The 21976-nt window shown below is 39.2% G+C and overlaps 2 protein-coding genes across 3 annotated transcripts in view; one reads left to right on the plus strand and one right to left on the minus strand.

The window, feature by feature from the left end:
• The window catches only part of scai (suppressor of cancer cell invasion), an 836016-nt gene extending 824763 nt beyond the window's left edge, over nt 1-11253 (minus strand). For both annotated transcript variants that reach the window (XM_077497223.1, XM_077497222.1), the window contains exons 1-2: nt 11119-11253; nt 7463-7587 (exon numbers count right to left, since the gene is read on the minus strand). In XM_077497223.1, the coding sequence (XP_077353349.1) occupies nt 7463-7581 (119 nt within the window). In that variant the 5' untranslated portion in view covers nt 7582-7587; nt 11119-11253. The remainder of the gene's footprint in view (nt 1-7462; nt 7588-11118) is intronic.
• Nucleotides 11254-12266: 1013 nt separating this feature from the next.
• The window catches only part of LOC144002077 (SWI/SNF-related matrix-associated actin-dependent regulator of chromatin subfamily B member 1-like), a 197591-nt gene continuing 187881 nt past the window's right edge, over nt 12267-21976 (plus strand). The window contains exons 1-3 of the mRNA XM_077496932.1: nt 12267-12804; nt 13510-13621; nt 21148-21256. Coding sequence (XP_077353058.1) covers nt 12715-12804; nt 13510-13621; nt 21148-21256 — 311 coding nt within the window. The 5' untranslated portion in view covers nt 12267-12714. The remainder of the gene's footprint in view (nt 12805-13509; nt 13622-21147; nt 21257-21976) is intronic.

Below are 21976 nucleotides of genomic sequence, written 5' to 3' on the forward strand. Positions count from 1 at the left end.
GTAATAGAATTATACTCTCCGATATAGGGCTTAGGGGTGATGTAAATTTAATCCTGAGTCCCTTTATTAGATTATATGCCGGAAATGTATTAGATCAAAAGAAAATAGAAGTGAAACATGAAGTATGGCTGAATGATTCCTTTCCATGGATATGGAAAAGAGATACATATATATTGAAATCAACCTTTAATAAAACTTTGGGAATAAATGTGTTAAAAGTAGTATGGGCACGGATGTGGGCTCAACGTATTCCTACACCGGATGATTTATATAATGTCCCAAAAGGGGATTTTGATAAAATTGACCAATGTGTAGCATTGAGAATGTATAACAGATTGCATAGGAAGGAGTGGATAAGTGGAATTTCACCACGATGCCCCTTGGTGGAGACAGGAACGCCACCTTTGACTCATTGGATATATAACTGTACAGGGTTGAACACAAACCTAACGATTAAAGGAGTGCTCCAAGCATGGAGAGAAGGACACACGAGAGATGAAAGTAAGACGTGGTGGGGGCTCAATAAAGATGAGATGGTTCAGGATGTGATACCTTGCTTAGGAGAGTCGGAGAATTATTGGATTAAATATCAATATATGGCGACGGTGTATTCTAAAGAGAACGATATTTGGCCTGACATTGAAAGACCAGCCTTATATGCTAATCCAAGACCATGGGAAATGTTGTGTAAGGGGGGAGAGTCCGTGGAAAATTTTAATGAATGCACAATTGTATTAGCACGTATACCCTGTTATAAAGTCTCCCGATTTCAGAATTTTTGTAATGTACGTTATCGCGATGAGAATTATGCCAACTATGAGGGGGCAGTATGGATCAAGGATAACAGTAATCAATGGATCCGGAGTCAAGCTGCAGGTAGAGAATATTGTACGCGATGGGACAAAGATCATGACTTATCCAAAATGGTAGGATTAAGAATGATCCCCAAGCCTCCTGACTCTATTATGCAGATCTTAGAAGGTCACGCATTTAGGAAGACCCTTTGTAAAGGGGATATAGTTACAGGGTTTGATTGGCTGGGATTTAATAAAATTTATGGCCCTGGCACATGCCACGAACCTGCTGAAAGATGGCTGCATTGTGGACACAGTGACGAATATGATCATAAGGGGGAACATGTATGTACTTGGTATGAGAGAATAGGATTGGCAATAAAAGGTGTAGTAAAAACTGTGGCCACTACAGCCGGGGAAGTTGTAGAAGATGTAGCAGAGACGGCGGTTATTGGGATAAGTACAGGGCTGTATGGTTTATTATATGATGTAGGACTATGGTTCCTGCTAGTGTCAGGAATTGTTCTGTCAGCAGTTATAGCTGTTGCAGTTATCAAAAGAGGGATTTTGGCATTATCTACCCACCGAAATTATAAAGAGAAAACCTCACCAAATAAGGTTAAAGCTCAGTTATTGGCCAATGAGCTGCAGAAAAAATGGGGGGGCCGACTAAGGGGAAATTATTGAGAAGTGGGGATGGGCTTCAGAAAAGGGCGGGATCGACCCAATTATAGATAAGACGCCCTAGCCCTGACTTCCTCACTTCTCACTGAAATCTTTTGGCGGAACAGTAACCAACAACTAACCATGGCTTGTAATGCTTTGGGTAAAGGTATTATTGGAAGACCAGGCGCCCTTCAAAACGTGAGTAATGAAGTGGAATATTGGATAATTTTTATAATATGGCTTTTTTATTGTTATGTCGGATATAGCGAACAACTAAGTTAGTAGTGTGGGGAATAATTTTAATTCTCCTTTGGTTATGTCTGGTCGACCACTTGGTTTTAGTAATTTGGGTTTTTATCTATGTAATTTTTTTTTTTTTTTACTCTCCCGCCAAGAGGTTCCGCTACTCGGAAGAGCGACCACACCCTCGCTCTCCCGTAGTAGAGGTGTTCCGCATTGATGGAGTAGATGCGGATGGAAACTTAGACCAAGATTAGAATGTATATATTGGGAGCCGCAATATTTTAGGTTTCCCTCGGGTCTAAGAATTGTCGAATTTTGGATGTGTGTTTAACAGGATAACCAGGATCAGCCGCGGTGTGTCTTCTGTGGAAGTGATCTCCTCACGACCGCTTGGGTGGTGGGGGACGCTTTCTATGGACATTGCTGCTATCCTTTGCCCGCAGTGGATGAGGGTAGAGAAATGTGGCTCATACCAGACGGGCTTTTTCTAAATTTCGTCAGTGATCTCTTCATTGATATCCAGTGTGGTTCCTGGATATGGCCTGGCTTTGCTGACCTCGCGGGCTCAAGTAAGTTGGAAGGTTTGGTTCAAAGTCGCTTGAAAGAGATACGTTATTATTTTAACAATAAGGGTGAATTCATTGGGAGAACTTTCCCTTTAATGCGCATGATATGGCGCCTGCCTGACGGTGCTCGGCGCTTGACATTCAACACCTTGGCTGGCTTCTGTGTAGCCGCCACTCCTTTGAGACAGGTTGGATCCAATCGGGATGAGTGGCCCTACGAGCCTGTAACGCCCTCCTCGCCCTTCCTGGACCGGGTTGACGAGCCTGGGGAACCCAGAGCCGGCCGACAGGATGTTCCAGTTGGTAAGGTTGTGCCACTGTTGAGATCACCCTCCCCCACGGTTACATCGACCACTGATGACCTGGAGGGTGTGCAAGGCGAGGATGGGGGTGGAACGGGGTCATCTCCCTCCCTGATGATAGGTGAACTGGGCCTGTGGTCTCCTCTTACTGATCCTCCGTCCGACTCCTTGCCTTCTGAATCCCCGGTGTCTCCGTTGCCGGATGACACAAGGGGGTTGGATGCAGGTGACTGGTTGGAGCTGGGGGCTTTTGCGGTTGATCAGTTTGGACACCATTGATCTCTAGGAGGGGGTGTTGAATTGAGTGGATTGAGTAGGGTCAGATGAAACGCCATATCATGTAAAATGAGATAACAAATTAATGGGCTAGACTCAATTCTTAGTTAGAGACCAATAGGTGTCTATAGGACTGATAATTAAACTTTGGCCTCTGGGTGTAGTTCCTCAAAGTAACCACCAGATGCCGCCAAACCTGTACAACTAAACCACCCACTCAGCATTGCCCGGATAATTCCATATAAGATACAAATTGAGTGTAAATAAATGATATCCTGAATTAAATAATAATACACAACACAATCTATATTCGACAATTGTTAACCTGATTTTTGGATCAATGTTTGTAGCACATTGAAAGCCAACTATGAAGTTTTGCTGTCTTTCTTTTTCTTTTCTTTTATTTTATTTACAAGCGATACTGTCTTTTATCGCTGATAATATTGCTGTAACTGCATTGAGAAGATTATCTGTATGTATTGTTTGATTTAACAAAGATATATACAAGATGTGCAACAGAGATTAGAATTAACCTGTTAAGTTCAAGCTGAGAGAATTTGGGATTTAACATGTCATGTATATATATGTTATTCATGCTTGCTTAATTAATATATCTATGATGTTATTTATTTTAACGTTCATCATTGTCGAATAGAGCTGAAGACCTTGACATATTTTCATGTATGACTCATCATTCAACGTTGTGTATCCATGACACATTTGTAAAGAATGTATGACTTCATCTTCATGGCTCGTCTGTGGAAAATTACTGAAAATGAGTCCCAACGTGCGCTTTGATATTTCTGGAGGCGGAAGGACATTCACGGAAGAAGTCGGTGGTCTGACCGAAGGGGATAAAAAGCCGTCACCAGCTACGATCGGGGTCTTTTCTACCCTGCGATCTGGTCTGGACAGAGTGCATTCTCGAAGAAGGATTATAGCTGCCTGCCTGGGACTTTGGATTTTTTACGAAGGACTGGGATTAAGCCGTGACTGGAATTCTTCTTCTCTGATTGGTAATGTACAAATCCTTTAGCAATAATGATGTATAATAGGAAGATATGAATGACTAATCGCGTGTTAGGGTAGGGGCCATTTAATACACTCTCATATCTTTAAAATTATTTTTGCCAAAAACATCTTATTGTCAATCAGGTCTTAAGCTTTTTTGAGAAATGATCAATCTTATAAAGCTTATTGTAAAAGGTTATATTATTCTTAATCTCCTGTCTTTATTTTATTTTATTTTATTTTTATTGATTTAAGGTTTTATCATTAAAGGTGATTGTTATGATTAATATTGGTTGTCTTATTATTGTCAATAAAATTGTTTAAAAGACAATTTTTGAATCAATCATTTTATTGTTTTGTTTTAATCTTTATTTTATTTATTTTTGGTTTTATTCTTTTTTGGGACGTTCTATAAGTCTGAATAAAATGATTTAAAAACTAATTGTGATTTAATTAGTTTGTTTGGTTTGTTTTAATTTTTATTATATTTATTTTTGGACGTTTTATGAGTCCGAGGTCGTTTTATAAGACCTTATTATTTGTTTTTGATTTTATTTTTATATTTGGACGTTTGATAAGTCCTTATTATTTGTTTTGATTTTATTTTTGTTTTGGACGTTTGATAAGTCCTTATTATTTGTTTTTGATTTTATTTTTATATTTGGACGTTTGATAAGTCCTTATTATTTGTTTTTGATTTTATTTTTATATTTGGACGTTTGATAAGTCCTTATTATTTGTTTTGATTTTATTTTTATATTTGGACGTTTGATAAGTCCTTATTATTTGTTTTGATTTTATTTTTATTTTGGACGTTTCATAAGTCCTTGTTATTTGTTTTTGATTGTATTTTTATATTTGGACGTTTGATAAGTCCTTATTATTTGTTTTTGATTTTATTTTATTTTTTTGGACATTTTATAAGTCCGCATCAATATTATTTTTTCCCTCTTCGAGGAGGACAACAGCAACGGACGTTTGGAAAAAGGTAAGTGCATTTGAATAACCTCTAACCAATGCTTCCATCTGTATTAATAAGGTCAAATACTCCAGCTTGATATGTAACAAATCCGTATGATTCTAACAAGGATTATTAAATTACTAGGTCAATAACAAATGCAAACAACTCAGAGAAGTGGAGCTGCCAATATAAGTGAGGTGTACATGCTAGCATTCCTGGGCTCTGTGTGTGTGGTTACTCACTCAGGATTGATAGGTGTATGAAAACGGATTGGCCTCATGATAAGAAGACAGTGAACAAACCTAGGTGAATCCACTTTGATATATCGGCTTATTTAATTCCCGTCTCCTCACGCTGACGCCTTAGAGCTGGTGAGGAAAAAGGGGAATTTCTAACCCTTTAGTTGGAGAGTCGATCAGGACATATTTCCCGATTTAAGTCCTGCGGGTAAGCGGAAGTTGACAGTAATTGTATATGTTTCTTTCAGCTCCTCCTCATAGGGCCCAAAGTGACCCTTCTCACAGTGAGCAGAACAAAGGTAAAAAGAAAAAAAAAAGATTCTCCACAGCACTAATAAAATATTTGATGGTAAACGTCTTCTATAATTTACAGAATGTGCATCAACCAATACATCCAAGAAAAAAAAAGGTAAACATGCACACACACACACACACACACACACACACATTGCATCACAGTGCTCTAAAATAATATATGATATTGAAATGTATATTTGCAGATCCCAAAGATTCTGGCTGGCTTGAAGTTGATGAAGTTGGCTGGTAGCCAACCATCTTGCTGCAAAACCAGGACCAAGGGATGCTGCAGCAGAGCTGAATTCCCACCTGCCAGCTGACATCCTGGAGCTCTTCATCACGGATGAACTTCTCCAGCACATCGTTCATCATACCAACCTCTACGCAAATCAGTCCATGCAGAAGCAGACTGACAAAAACTGTTGCGCACGTGTAAATAGTTTGCAAAGAGTCTTCCAAATTGTTTGTTTGGATTGCTACTGTTGCATGTAAATAAACTGTTATTTTGCAATCAAAAAACACTTTTTTATTGTTGGGGTAGTGTTTTATAGAAGTTTAGGTGTTTGTAGAATCACTCATACAACAAAAAAAAAAAAGTGCCAAATTCACTAGAGTGCATGAAATAACATCGTTTCACAAAAAGCTTGATTTCTCCGTATTTTGGAAGAAAATAGAGGATTTGGGTGAAACGAAGCTGTTTTCTATTGTTGATTACTGAAGATCTGAATAAGGTAGAAACAATCTTTTTTTTTTAGATGAAAGATGAGACTTCAATCTTTCATTTGGTAGTATCCGCGTTTCCATAGTCCTAACACAACATTTTCTGTGGAGCTTGAAAGATCGGTAAAATTCTGTAAATCAGCTGGCACTATGGGGTTACCTTTTCCGAAAATGGCTGGCAGTCAAAGAGTTAACAGAGTCAAATGCCATTTCTTGCATATGTCGCGGGCCAGTGAAAAGTGGACGGCGGGCCGCAAATGGCCCCCGGGCCCTAGTTTGGACAACCCTGATATAAAGGCTTAATGTACCATTAATATAACATTCTTTCATGCTTAAGGTTTGAACCCTCAGTAAGACGTTTTGTTGAATATTTTTCCATCAAAAATGAATGTTTAAAAATCGATTCGAGAATTGTGCCCTGTAATATGGCGATATATTGTTGAATCGATTTAGATTTAGATTTAGTCTCTACCATGCACTCTTTGAGAGTGTCCTTCGAAAAAAGGTCTTTGCTAATTTAAATGCCAGTAAATAACTTGCCTTCATGCTTCATTCCTGGATGGCAGTTTGTCGTGTAAAGGTGTTTTGCTGAGCCTGCAAGCTAACAGCCACTCTCTGTGCAGTAGCAGTCCATTCTGGGATTGACTGGTTGTTAGCATAATTAGCATGCTTGGTAGAAAAGTGGTGGCTGACATTGTATTCCTTAAAAACCGCAACGCTTTCTTGACAAATAAGACACAGCTTTTGACGGACATCAGTAAAAAAGTATTTAGCTGTCCATTCCTTATGGGGTATATGCCACGGAAGAGGTGGGACTGTTTTTGCACATCAGTTTGGTTCCGGTTCGGTTTGCGACGTGTGGGCTGCGTCAAAATACTTGCGCTCCGACTTTGTGCCCCTCGGTTGCGCGTTCGCAAACCGGACTGGAACTAAACTGATATGCAAAATCACGTCCCGCCTCTTCCATGGCATATACCCCATTAAACACTCGCCACTCACTGTCGATTTTTCTTTTCTTTGGCCCACTCAATTGCTGCCGATAGGTGCCGAACAGAAGCAGAGTAATAACAGGGAACAGCCCAAGTCAATGTATGACTGCGCCTAATGCGTCACCTGGTGGTGCGTCACCTGGTGGTGTGCCACCAGGTATTACAGGTCAAATTAATGTTGTCACAACTATGATATTTGATTTGAGCAATTCTCTACCAATCGTTGGCGGGCCGGAGGAAAAACGCCCGCAGGCCGTGGTTTGCCCACCCCTGGCCTTGTGGGCGTGCAATGACGGTTTTCTATTTTTCGTGCCCAAAACACACCCCTGATCAAGTTGGAAAATTTTCAAATATCCTCTTTGTGACACAAGAAATTGACAGTGTAAATCAAGTCTAACCTTAATCCGTTGAATAGTTGTTTTGATTTGTCCAGGAGATAGCAAAAATCTGTGACCGTCTTCCTTTCACCAAAAGGAATATCATCCTCAGTCTCAGTTCCAGTCATGACAGCAATCATTTACACCTAAAACAAAAACAGATACCGATGATATGATAAACTGCTGTTGTAAGGGTGCACTGACATTAGACCAGAGTTTACTAAACTTGGTGGTAGGGTCAAGAGAGTTTGCAAAAAAATGCCATGAATGATACAATTATTTCAACTTCCGAAGTGAAGAAAAAAAAAATCTGTAATCCGGATGGTTCACAGGAAAAACAGTTCCGGCCAAATGATCAAACATTTAGAAATAAAAAATATATATATTCTTGCTTTGTGAAAGAACCATTATAAATACAGTACACAAAAAACATTTTCACGTAATAATGAACAACCAACTGGTTTTCATTTTTGATAATCAACTTTTTATTTTTAACTTACTCAACTCAACTTATTTTATAAAGCACTTTAAAAACAGGCATTGCTGTATACAAAGTGCTGTACATGAAACATAAATTGGTTTTCAGTAAAGAACAAGGTAACAAAACAAGAACAAAGCAAACATTTTGAAGTGCATATACAAGTAAACAAATTTTACATCAGTAAATTAGTAGGCGAGTGAAAAAGAAATAAATACATAGATAAATAAGTCGAATAAATATCAAATTCATACACACCACAAAACACCAAAACAATGTTAAAGGCCCAGTCTGCCGGATTCACTCAGGAAAATGCACTTTTTAAATACAGGATGCACACACTTTAACTTCTCTCAGTCTACACATCTGTGTTTATGTTAATCTTTGGTGGTGATTTCGTCCTAAAGCCTGTATTTTGCCATTTTGTGTTTGTTTTGTAAACAGCGGGACGTTTCTCTGGAAAGACAGTGTTTACACCCTTCCAGCCAATCGCAGAGCAGGGGGTGGCATGTCGCAAACGGGGCCGGGCGAACGTGTCAGCTGCGTGACGTCACTCCCGCGGCAATTTGAAAGCACGCACTGATTTTTTTTCTTCACTCACTCATTCACACACAAGCTTCTGTGAGTGAGTGAGTGAGTGAGTGAGTGAGTGAGTGAGTGAGTGAGTGAGTGAGTGAGTGAGTGAAAAAATAATAATAATCCGTGCGCTCTTTCAAATTGCCGCGGGAGTGACGTCACGCAGCTGACACGTTCGCCCGGCCCCGTTTGCGACACGCCACCCCCCTGCTCTGCGATTGGCTGGAGGGGTGTTAACACTTTCCTCAGACACGGTCCGCTGTTTACAAAACAAACACAAAATGGCAAAATACAGGCTGGGGGGGTGGGGGTTTAGGACGAAATCACTACCAAATATTAACATAAACACAGATGTGTAGACTAAGAGAAAGTTAAAGTGTGTACATCCTGTATTTAAAAAGTGCATTTTCCTGAGTGAATCCGGCAGACAGCCCCTTTAAGTCTCATGGTGCACCAAAAGCCAAAGAATACAGATGTGTTTTAATTAACACTTAATATCCCATTATGTTTCCCCTCCCGTCTTTCATATACCGGACTGGGGCCATTTGGCCCTTCGCTTTTGAATTAACATATTGGTGTCTTAAATGCGTGGTCGAGTGGTTAGCACGTCCGCCTCCCAGTTCTGAGGACTCCGGTTCGAGTCCAGGCTCCGGCCTTCCTGGGTGGAGTTTGCATGTTCTCCCCGTGCCCGCGTGGGTCTTCTCCGGGTACTCCGGTCTCCTCCCACATTCCAAAGACATGCATGGCAGGTTAATTGGGCGCTCCAAATTGTCCCTAGGTGTGTTTGTAAGTGTGGATGGTTGTTCGTCTCTGTGTGCCCTGCGATTGGCTGGCAACCAGTCCAGGGTGTCCCCCGCCTACTGCCCAGAGCCAGCTGAGATAGGCGCCAGCACCCCCCGCGACCCTTGTGAGGAATAAGCGGTCAAGAAAATGGATGGATGGATGTCTTAAATGCCTATGTACAGGTCTACAGACACATTATGCTAGAATGTACCAAGGAGGGTGTGGTTGACCCTTCCCTCTTTGAATACCAGATGAGGTCCCTGCACTTTTTAACGAGTTGTTGTCCTATCAGTTAGCCACCAATCATATGTAAATGCAGCCACTACACAGCCATTATGCTGGAATGTGCCCCATTTGTCCCACACATCAATATTCAACTGAATCTGAGGCCAAATGGACCACCAATATTCAACTGAATCTGAGGCCAAATGGACCACCTAATATTTTGTGGAAGGTCGTTCGGCAACTGCAAAGGCTCGATCCCCTCTAAGGCTCCGCTTTGCCCTCGGTACCTCCAATTTTGTCTGGTCTGCTGACCTCAGGCCCTGGGAAGGTGCATAGAGCTCAGCGATATAAGGTGGGGCAAGACCATTTAGAGATTTGAAAACAAATAACAGAATCTTAAAGTGGACTCTAAATTTCACGGGCAGCCAGTGAAGAGAGGCCAGGATAGGGGCGATGTGTTCCCTCTTACGGGCACCAGTAAGGAGACGAGCAGCAGCATTTTGGACAAGCTGGAGGGAGGACTGGTTGATTCCAAAGTAAAGTGCATTACAGTCATCCAGCCGAGATGTAACAAAGGCATGGATTACCAATTCTAAGTACTGGGTTAACCCAAACCCACCCCTCAACTGGAATCTTCCTACAAGCTATCAGCAAACAGTAGGGGTGTCATGATAGCTTAGGTGGTGGTGGTGTGGCAGTCTCCAAAGCTAAAGCCAGGTCGTGAGTTCAATCCTCAACCCATGAGAGGCTTTTATTTTTTTCAATTCTTTATTTTATTCTCTTGGAAGTGTAAATAAGTAATAGCCTACTCTTAAAATACTGTTCTAAAAATTTCATGTTTGCAAGTTTGACCAGTAGATGGAGCTCTTACAGTGTGTCAAATGCCACAAAGCATTGCAACGTTTGAGGCAATTGTCTCTAAAGTGGTTCATTGTTTCGGAAAGCCTCGGTTTCGCCATCCCTACTGTTAGTCTCAACATTGCTTGAGAGACATTGCAGAAGTGGGCGTCCGTCAGTCTTTTCTTTTAATCAGTCCGTGGTTATTGGTTATTACACAGAAAGAAAAAAAAACACTTCCGGCAACACCGAGTCAGTCAATGTATTTAAGTTTTTTGTCAATTGTCAACAAAATGGCCATCCATCACTGACGGACTGACGGACCTTCCGTCAATCTTGATGGACGGACCTTCCATCAATCTTGGCGGAACGTCCACTGTAAATGAGGAGAAATGCAATTTCCATTGTTCTATGCTTATTTTCATTTTGAAAACACATAAAAATCAATGAGACTGAGTCAAGCACTGGTTGATATTGCCAAGCTAAGCCTGTAAATTTATTACAACTCATTCAGTACAAATCCCTAACGTTTATCTCTCAACTGGCCCACGTTTTAGATCATACTCTAGGTACCACAAATATTTGGTATCATTTGCTCAAATGTCGCCATGGCACCACACAATTGGCATTTGATCAGTTGTGTTTTGCCATCGACATGGGTTCATCGTTTGCTCATACCAATTGCCAGTCCGCATCAGAGAAGGGCAATGTATTTTTTAGCTGATGCTCTTGACTCAACACGAGCAAAAACGAGATATGATATAGCAATTTATCAAACCTTGTGTTGCGTTATGCTGGTTGCTTGATAATGGCACCGAAAAGCAAACGGTCACTCCAAGATTAACCCTGCATCGGAGAGGCGACACAAACCCTGTTCACTTGACGTTTCATTGACTACAACCCACAGAGGTAGATAATAGCCGGGATGGCCGGTCGCCTCCAGTTGCCTCTCGGGGCTGAAGTCAGGGGGTAGCCATCATACGTTGCCTTGCTCTGTTGTGTATGACAACTTCTGTTTATATATATATATATATATATATATATATATATATATATATATATATATATATATATATATATATATATATATATATATATATATATATATATATATATATAGTGACTTAAAGAAGTTAAATTTATTTCACAGAGATTTTTTTTTCTCTCGATGGATTTTCCTTCTTTTCATTGTTCATGGTTCTGACAACATGATGCAGACAAATCTTTGAGTAGCACTCGGAGATATACCTTCCATCCAGCTATTATTTTCTTAACCGCTTCCTCCTCACAAGGGTCGCAGGGGAGATATACCTTATAAAAGAAAATTTATAATTGCATTTTTCCTGAAAAAAAAAGTGCATTTAGAACTTCTGCTAGACTTATTTGTACAACCATACGACATACAATGTGGCACTTTCACTGTAGCGACAAATGAAAACACCACTGAAAAATCAGTGCATTTAAGTGAGGTGCGCTTCGGAACTTGGCGACGCAAGATGGCCGCCGGTGGCTTCACCTCTCTCCAGGAGGCGGTGTCAGCGGCCCATTACGATCTGCGCGTGCGCTTGCGGACATTGCGCAATAGGTCGACCATATTTTGTTGCTAACCTACGGCAACCGCATCAGGTCGAAATAGATACACAATACATGCACAATGGCAACTTCATAGTACGGGACGAAATAGTGAATGAGTCGTTAGGGAATAAATGTGGACATTAGTACACAGGCCATGATGGCCCCATCAACCACGTATTTACATATCAAATCTGTTTTCTCAACAAGTGAAAGCTCTCTATGGTTATTTGTGGTTACTGTAACCATATATATTAACATAGGTTGATACGACACGTCCGTTTTGAGCTGCGTGTATCCGGCGACGTTAAGCTAGGAGGGGCAAACTCGTCATCACATTCAATGCCTAGGTTTGTGGATGGCAAGTATACGAAAAGAACTAGGGTGCTGTCTCAATTTTCTGCATACAGTTGTGCACGACGCTGTACAATTACGACAAAAGAAGTAGAAATAATGTTTTTTTTCTTTTTCTTTTTTCAATTTGTTTTTTGTAATACTTTCTGTTGAAAGCACATGCACACGTTTTGCATTCCTAAAACAGTATTTTCTTTTGTGTAAATCGGTTGAAAAATTAGCAAGTTATGATATATTTTATATTTAATTGTCCTTTGATGGGAACCTCGCCCCTGCCAAAAATGGCCGCCACGTAGGCATGTAGGTTAGCCAGACTGTTACGGCACGCTAGCTTATCAACTGAGCATATCTGTGGGGGCGACAATTAACTAAAACGTGCTCAGTCTGTAGGAAATAGAGATCAACCAGTGTAATAAAAAATCTACAGATACATAAATACGGTATAGCGATGCAGTTGGCTCTAAGTAAAACATTTGGTCAGAAGCCAGTTAAATTTCAGTTAGAACAAGATGGGGACTTTTACATGGTTGGTTCGGAGGTATGTGTTGATGTTACCACAATATTATGGTTGTGCTATTAGCTGGTTCCCATTCTTCAGTCACTGTTGAAGCATTGAATATTCCTTCGCGGACACATGTCAAAATGTGTGTTGTTTGCATTTTCGGGCCGCAAAAAAGACGGAACTAGACCATAGGTGTCAAACTCCGGTACCCGAGGACCACAGGAGGTCTCCCTCCTCAAACACAGCCGAATCGAATAATCAGGATCATTATCACGTTTCTGCGGAGCTTGCTAATGTGTTTGAGGGAAATCTCCAAAACATGCAGAATTGTAGCACTCGAGGACCGTTGTTTGACAACTATGAACTAGACAGAACGTGTACATCAAAGTCACGTCTCTATTCTGTCATGGTATTTTAGTTTCATCACTATATTGGTCTGCAAAGTGGGAAGGAGTCAGCGATGCATTTTTTATTTATTTAATGTTTGTCGTCCACGACTGCCCGATGTCAAGGATTAATGGGGGTTCCTCCCTTGAAACTGTTCCATGTATCCCCCCACTGCAGCCTACCTTTGCTAATTGTGGTTCTTTTTATCTACAATGAAAGAAACGCATTCTGTTGGGTTGAGCTCCTACACTTTAGCTGAATTACACCCTGCAAGTTTGGGAATTAAGTTATGCGTCAAGTGGCGGAGTTGTGTCATGGGGTCTTGTGAAAATCAAATGCATTGTTTGTTTTCAGGTAGGAAACTATCTGCGTATGTTTAGAGGCTCATTATACAAAAGATATCCATCTTTATGGAGGAGGCTTGCTTCAGTAGAGGAGAGAAAGAAAATTGTAGCATCATCTCATGGTGAGTGTCATTGTTAATGTTGTATGAATACAATTGCTCTCATGAAGAAGCTTGAATAGTAGTTCATCAGTAGTCAGTAACTGTCTCCTACAAAATGTAAACTCATGTTTCGATTTGAAATGGGAAGTTGATATTTTGCGATTTTTACAGAACTTTATTTACTTAACACATTTACAAAAATATTTTTGCCATGACCAGCAACTGTCCTCCTAGTGCTATTTTGTAGTGATGTCACGATAAGGGCAATATCGTGATATCGCGATATTAAAACTGCCACAATATCGTCCTCATGTTCACAATATTTAAAAGGAACACATTTGTTAAAAAAAGTCAGGTGGATTTCCATTTATGCACTTCTAGCACCCTCTAGTGGCTAGTTTATTAGTGCAATTTACTTTTCATAAGGGATGTTTTGGCCTTCTACGTTTAAAATCTATGCTAATTGTCAGATGAAGGGGAACCTAATTTATTTGTGAAGCGATCAATGTGTGCTTGCATTAGCAAGTAAGTGCCTCAATATCGTTATTAGCAATTGTAGGTGGTTTATATGCATTGCTGTTATGTACAAAAGCACAATGTTGTGCTTTTGTTTTTTAGTATGAGCTCTCTTTTTTTTTTACAATATTGTGATTGTTTTTGAAAATAGCCAACGCCCCCACAATATTGTGAGAATTATCATATCGTGACCTTCATATCGTGATAATATCGTATCGTGATGCTTGGATATCGTTACATCCCTACTATTTTGCTTTGAACGGCTCTGATTGGTCAATCGCCGGACCGAGTTATGCACTGGGCGTGGTTCCTGCTTCACTTCAACCCAATCTCTTTTCACAAATTCTTCATTTTATTTTGCCACCGAAGATTGTATTGGCATTACCTGCCTACCTCACCCTAATCATAACTATCAGAACATAGGCTGTTATCGGCATCACCAGCCTAACCCTAACCATAACCCCCAGAGCATATAGGCACTTGTCAAGAAATTGTAGGAAAAATTCATCAATTCATTCCATATTTTTTTTTAATGTACAGAGCGGGATTCGTACCTGTGACCATGTACTTTCAGGGTGACCGTTTTAACCATTGTGTTTGTGCCACGAGATTGGCGCAGAATTTGTAGTTGTAGTTCTCGAGTGATTCACGACAAAATGGCGCTAAGTGGCGAGTTGCTCGATGATGGCCAAATATCTACATTGTTAGAAATAACATTTCGAATTTTGACCAACAAACAAGTACGTTTTCTGTACATTCCTGAGAACATTCAAGTAAAGCTTAACCTTGCCTGTTTTGTCTTCATCTTTTTGTGTAGAATAACATGTGTGAAGGCCTCCAGCCTTCACACATGTTATTCTACACCATTCCCGTTATACTTCCACATTATTTAGCCGATTCACTTCATTCCAACTTCAATATACTCTACCAGTTCACGCCATGGGCTCTTCCATCTTTTTGGTTCCAAAATTCACACCTTACCCACAATTCCCGATTTCATACCCGATTATTTCCCACATTCTACGTTTTCCATTTACTTCCACATTATTCATCCGATATATTCATTCCAACTTTAATATATCCCAGCAAGTCACGCCATGAGCTCTTCCAGCTTTTTGGTTCCAAAATTCACACCTTACCCACAATTCCCGATTTCATACCCGATTATTTCCCACATTCTACATTTTCCATTTACTTCTACATTATTCAACCGATTCACTTCATTCCAACTTCAATATATTCCAGCAATGCACGCCATGAGTTTTTCCAGCTTTTCAGTTCCAAAATTCACACCTTACCCACAATTCCCGATTTTGTACCGATTATTTCCCACATTCTACAATTTCCATGTACTTCCTCATTATTCATCCAATTCACTTTATTCTAACTTCAATATATTCCAGTATCATTCAACATCATTCAATATTATTCCTAATCATTCCACGGGTTTTTATTTAGCCTTCCAGCCTTCACATGCCATTTCCCCCAGAAATGGCATTTTCTAGTTTGTTTTGTTGTTGTTGTTGTTCTACTTGCTGTTATATTTATTGTTCATCCTTGTCATTTTCTTTATTTTCCTCTTTTGATTTTTTTTCTAAACTAGGCACAATGAGTTTGTTACGCAAAAAGTTCACAAAGTAAATGTTTTTATGTTGTTGTATTTTTGCTCCATGTACAGCACTTTGGAAGCAGTGGTGTTTGTTTGAAAGGTGCGTTGTGGAACTTGCCACTATTTAACTCGCGACTGCCACCTCTGGCCTAAAGCGTAACTGCAGCCTCTATGTTAAGCTCGTGCATGGAACCACGATCCAAACCCCCAAGAAACCATGGAGTGTTTTCCCCAAACAAACCACACTGTAGGGAGGATTCAAACTGATATGTGCAGTCACAGTTTAAAAGTCAGTGTTCTTTGTACTCATCTCGCCATTGGTGGAGCATTCATGATGTAGAAAAACCTTAACATTAACAGTTTAAGATCCACAATGCACCTTTAAAGTGCTCTGTAAACATAGTTGAGTTCTATTTTTATTTATTTAATGTAACTTGCAGATGATGTCTTTTGCATTGGTTTAATTTATTCAAAAGTAATTCCTGTGTAAAATGTTCAACAATAATGTATATTGATTCTCAATCAGTTTTAACATAAACCTAACATTTATAGTTTTTGCTTAAATGCCAAAATGAAGTAGTTAGTAGCAATTTGTCAATATGTCTTGTAAACGACCCATCCAGCATTCAGCCACTTGTGCAAAATTACAACTCATAATAACATTTGGATGTAATAGAACATAAAAATAGGGCCCAACCGATATGCATTTTTTTAGGCTGATACCGATATTTGGTAGGGGAAAAAAAATGTTTTCCGATTAATCGTCCGATTAATGCTTTAAAAAAAAAAAAAAAAAAAACTACAAACACATTTTTTTTTTTTGCGTGGCTTACAACAAATAAATAAATTAAAGATAACATTTGACTGTTTTACAATACTTTGTTGTTCAGTATTTAATTTTAAACCAGAATAATTTAAGTGCAAAAACATGAAAAAAAAGCATGAAACCTCTGTGAAATTAACTAAAATAAAAATAAATGAGTTCAGGCATACCTCTGGTTTTGTAATTGTTCCTGCAGGTAGAACGAATTAACTTGTAAAGAGGGAGCTCTCCTTGGCTTCTCCAGTGTTTATTAATGATCGTCATTCATCATGGTAATATTGCAACCTCCTTTGCACAATATCAAATTCATTTTAAGTGTTACTGTGTTGTACTGTACTGTACTGTTACTAGGGGTGGGAATCTCTGACATGAGGCCGATTCGATATGTATCTCGATACACAGGTTGCTATTCGATTGAAAAACGATTATCTTTCAGAACAGAACGGTTCGATTAAGTTTGGGAACGATACAATTTTCGATTTGATACGATTCCTTTCAATATTCAAAACATAGTGACATTTGTTGCTTGTAGACGTTAAGCTTAAAACACCACAAATTTTTACGGTATCTTCAAACGTGTTAAAAAAAAAACAACAAAAATGTCTTCTATATTTTTATATATTGAATCAATTATTTAAATAGACCGCAAAAACGGGCTGGGCAATATGACTGAAAAATGTATCAGTTTAAATATTTATTAGTCGTTATTGACAGTTATAATTGTTTTTTTTTTCCTATTCAAAATAAGGATCAGGAAAACAAAAGGCTGATAATTCAATTTGAAATATAAATATTTAACCTTTAAAAAGACACCAACACAATTAAACAGAATATGTGCACATTGTGAAGTATTTCAGAAACATAAATTTAAGACATGAAATAAACCTACCGTCCAGCCAAAAGAAATATGAAGCCACCTTATGGAGCAATAAATCTATCAAACACATTTTAACCACTTAATATATCCAAAAATATTGCCAAAAGTGCCCTTCCCTTTTTATCAACAATTTTTGTTTTTCTTTTGCCATTACATTCATTTTTGGTTAATGTATGACATCTTATTTTTTTTATTTTTTTTAAATCTGAGAGACGACGATGACCACGGAATCACAACTGTGCGGGGGGGGGGGGTTTGTCGGTCATTTTGGGTTTGATGACTTAATTGCGGGCACGTCTCAGTTCTCCTCTCTGCTGCTCATGCTAGTTGTGTGCATTGACAGGGAGCCACAAACGGAGAAATGAGATACTTGCAGTTAGGGCTGCACAATATTTCGAGAAAATATTGATATCGCGATATTGGTCTATGCAATATGCATATCGCAAAGACATGCAATAAGTTTGATATGGAATTTTATGCATTTATCTGAATTTGACCAGTTAGACTGTCAGGTTTACCTTTTTGACATTTATTAAACATAACAAAAAATGAGAGAAGACACTCAGTTCAAAGCTCGCAAGGAGAAAGGTGAGGAACTGACTGATACAATTCACGACTGCACTCTCTGAAAAAAATCCCCTCCTCACCCTCTCTTTTTATTTGGTTTCCACGCCCCTAGTTACATGGGTGTTCCAACCCTAATAATGCAAACGCAAACCATGGTTGGAACACAGTGTACTTAACGAAAATGTGCACTGCCATCCAATAGTTGAACATTATTGAGAGGTATTTACAATTAAGAATACATTTAATTTGATTATTTTGCCACATGAAATTTATTTTTAAATTCTTTCATGAGCTAATAAAAATGTCATTTCTTTAGGTACAATAATATCGCAATAATACTGACATCGCTATATTCAGCAACTATATTGCATATCTCATGTTTTTCCAATATCGTGCAGCCCTACTTGCAGTGTGCTTTTAGCTTAGCTGGTGTGTTGGCTGTGGGACATGCCTCTGAAGTTTAAATCCATGCATTGGATCGTCACGGGAGTTATTCTTTTGGGTCACGCGCAGTACCAACGCCGGGACATACAAGTGCACCGAGAGGACTCGATAGCCATGGGAAATATCGAGATGTACGGCACGGGCTTCAGCTACTGTCTTCAGTTGCATGTTGTCACTCGTGTGTGCGCGCGCTATCCCGTGCCGTGTAGTGTTGCGAGCCCGGCATTGACGGTGGGCAGGCCCTCCAAAAAGGTGTGTAACGTCTTTACATTATGTTTACAACATCCGGGGAATGAAGCATCTCTGAGCGCTACTTCGCTAGCTGTCTGTAAACACGGAAGTAGCTTGAATAGTGATGCTACTGAAACGTAAACAAAACAAGTAGAGCACGGCGCAGAACTCTTCCTATCGTTATGAAAACCATAAAGCCTCACTCGCAACCGATTCACAGCCACGCGATATCCGGTCCACAGCTTTACAAGCAATGTATCTAAGGTTTCCCGGCGGATTTTGTATCGGTTGACGAGTCTGCTACCGATAGGGTTGTTTAGCTCCCCTTGACGAACGATGGTTCGGTCGAATCGTTTTTTTTTGTCCCACCCCTAACTGTTACACTGTTATGTACTTAAGCCACACTATCAATTATCGCAGCACTTTATTTGAGTTCTGGGTTGGCACGGAGCGGGGATTTCTTTCGAGGTATTCGGACTACCATCGAGACTAGTAAACGACAAACAGTACTAAAATATAAATAATGGATAACCAGAGAAAGTGACCAGTAGTCCCAGGCCGGTTCCAATCAATACTCAATGTGCATCTTTTCCCAACAGTGGTGAAGAGAGGCAACAATGTTAAACTTTTCGGGCGTGCACAAAAAAAAAAAAAAAACTACTCTGTGTTCATAACGTTCCTCTTTAAATGGCAGAGCGGTCGTTCACTGTACTATCAAATGGTATAGTTACGTTGTTTCTGCTACAGGGTTGCGATGCTATTGCTAACAGACATGGAAACAACTGTGAAGCAACCTGAACCTAGCCTAACCTTGTTAGCAATGCGCCATGAACGAAAAGCTAGACAGATGCCCCAAAAGCACGTTTTGTCAGGCACACATGAAAATGACATGTTGAGCCACTGTTAATTTTGAAACCTTGTACAAACTTACCTGCCGTCTGGCAGTGTTGAGTCTGGTTACTGGTAGATGACAGAGAAGACTCAAGGATTGAATGAAGTCACAGCTCCACTCAGTGGACAAACGGTGTAAGGACACCATTCTGAATGTCCTGTTGTGTGCGCACTACGAACAGTAGAGCAATCGGCCACATTTGGGCCGATTATTGATTATTTTGAAAAGTGCTATAATCGGCCGATTATAATCAGCGGCCGATTAATCGGTCGGGCCCTACATAAAAAGAAGACAAGTATCGATTTCAAGACAAAACTCAATTTCACGATTTGGCAATTTTTCAATGATTCGATTTTTAAAATGACGGAAAATCTAATTTATTCGATTTATTGCCCAGCTCTACGTTAAATATATCACAATTCACCGTTCCAATTTGATTTAAAGTTCAGCCAAAACATGACTATCACTAATATCAACATCAGTGACAGCCTAATTGCAACCCACTTTGCATCTTTACAGATGTGAAAATATGATTTAAATGCATCTTATGCTCATTCTCAATAGCTTGCTGAAAGGCGAAAAAAAAATCCTTGACAATAATGGCATGTATGTGCCCACACCAAGGTTATTTTAGTTATTTAACGAAAAACTAAGACTAAAATAAAAAAAAATAAAAAATCATTAACAAAATAAAATAAGAACGAAAATGTTTTTATTTATTTTTTTATCTAACTGAAACTAGATTTTATGTTTCCAAAAACTACTATACTTATAGCAAATTTTCTTTTCTTTTAGTCTTTGGTGAATGAGCACAAAAATAATGAAAATTAATACTGAAACTAACTAAAACTAAGCATTTTTCACTAATAAAAACTAACAACTAATGTGAAAAATTATTAAAAATAACTAAATTTAAAAAATAAAACTCAAAACAAAATAAAAACTAACTAAAATGTAATTTCCAAAGCGAAAATAATGATAAATAAAAAAATAAAATAATAATAATAATATAATTAGTATTGGGGCTGCATAAAACGTATTACTGAAAAGAACTAGACTTAGTGCAATTTCTGGAGAAATTGCGTGGGAATGCTAATAGCTGAATGCTAAGATTTGAATGCATGCGGAACGCTTATGAAGTTAGTTGAGAGATAAATTATACAATTATAATCTCCTGGTTACTGGACAATGCGCTTTACCAACTGTGCCACCGAGCAGTATCAAACACCTGGTAATGATGATAAGTTATATGTATGGAAGTGGGCGTGGAAAGTGATACGTATAAAAAGTTCACTGTCTGTCCCATTGAAAATGAATGGGGAAAAGTTTATGTTAAATGTTAAATTGTGCAAATACTCTTAAGTAATGTGGAATCAGACGATATATACCCCGGGAGATGTGAATTGCTGAAAAGTATTCCCACAATTATTTTTTTTTTTAGTTGACTTCCCCTTTAAATTTGGTCAAGTCTTGTATTGCAAACTGGCAGAAAAAAACATACATACACAAATTGAAGTTGTTCACCAAACTTTGGGCAGAAAATGACTTTTTTTTTTTTCTTTTTTTTTTTTTCTTTACAAAATGGTAGCCACCAGTGTAACTCTGCTGAAGGCCTCCGAGTGTGAGGAGATCTTCGAAGGTAACGATGACAAATACAAGGCAGTGTCAATCAGCACAGAGCCACCGGCGTACCTCAGGTATTGCTTATGCGGGACATTTTAGTTTGTATTTATATGATATATATTTGTCTTAAATGTTTTACCATGAATCTTACCTTTGCTAACACTTGTGCCTTTCTGTGGCTGTTCTGTCAGTGTACTATTAGTTGAAGTGTATGTCAGATGGAACATTCTTTGGCGATCAACGCATGCTTTGGTGAATCCCCAAGATGATGCAGATTGACCTGTGCGGGGATGAGGATTCGCTTGTGTGCGTGCCTGAAGGCCGTGTGACATGCGATTGTAGAGTCAGCGCGTTTGCATGGTAGAGGCCAGCTAGGGAGAACGCGGAAGTGATGCTGTGAACGCGAGTGTAAACAAGTTTATTAGAAGCGAGGAGGAAAAGTGTGCTAAATAAAACCCAAGGCTGCAGTGCAAACCCCTGTGTCCCTGTGGATTATTTTGTCTGGCCATGCGGTCGGGCTGAACGATTAATTGCATTTGAGATTAAAGTGTATGGGACACGAAAAAAAGTCACCCTAAAAGTATTTAAAAAAAAAAAGAAGAGTACAAGTACAAATAATATCATTTCAATGATTACTGTGTTAAAAACGCAATGACAAGGGCTTGTAAAAATTAGGTATTTTCGTGAATTTCCAAAACATTGCAGCTCACTGGCGACGCCCCCTTTTTCCGAGCCTGGACACTCATGACGTCAGCGGGAGTACGGAAGTTGGCGAAAACAATGCAAGCATATGG

The sequence above is a fragment of the Festucalex cinctus genome, chromosome 15 (genome assembly GCF_051991245.1).
Source record: "Festucalex cinctus isolate MCC-2025b chromosome 15, RoL_Fcin_1.0, whole genome shotgun sequence".
In the NCBI taxonomy this organism is placed as follows: domain Eukaryota; kingdom Metazoa; phylum Chordata; class Actinopteri; order Syngnathiformes; family Syngnathidae; genus Festucalex; species Festucalex cinctus.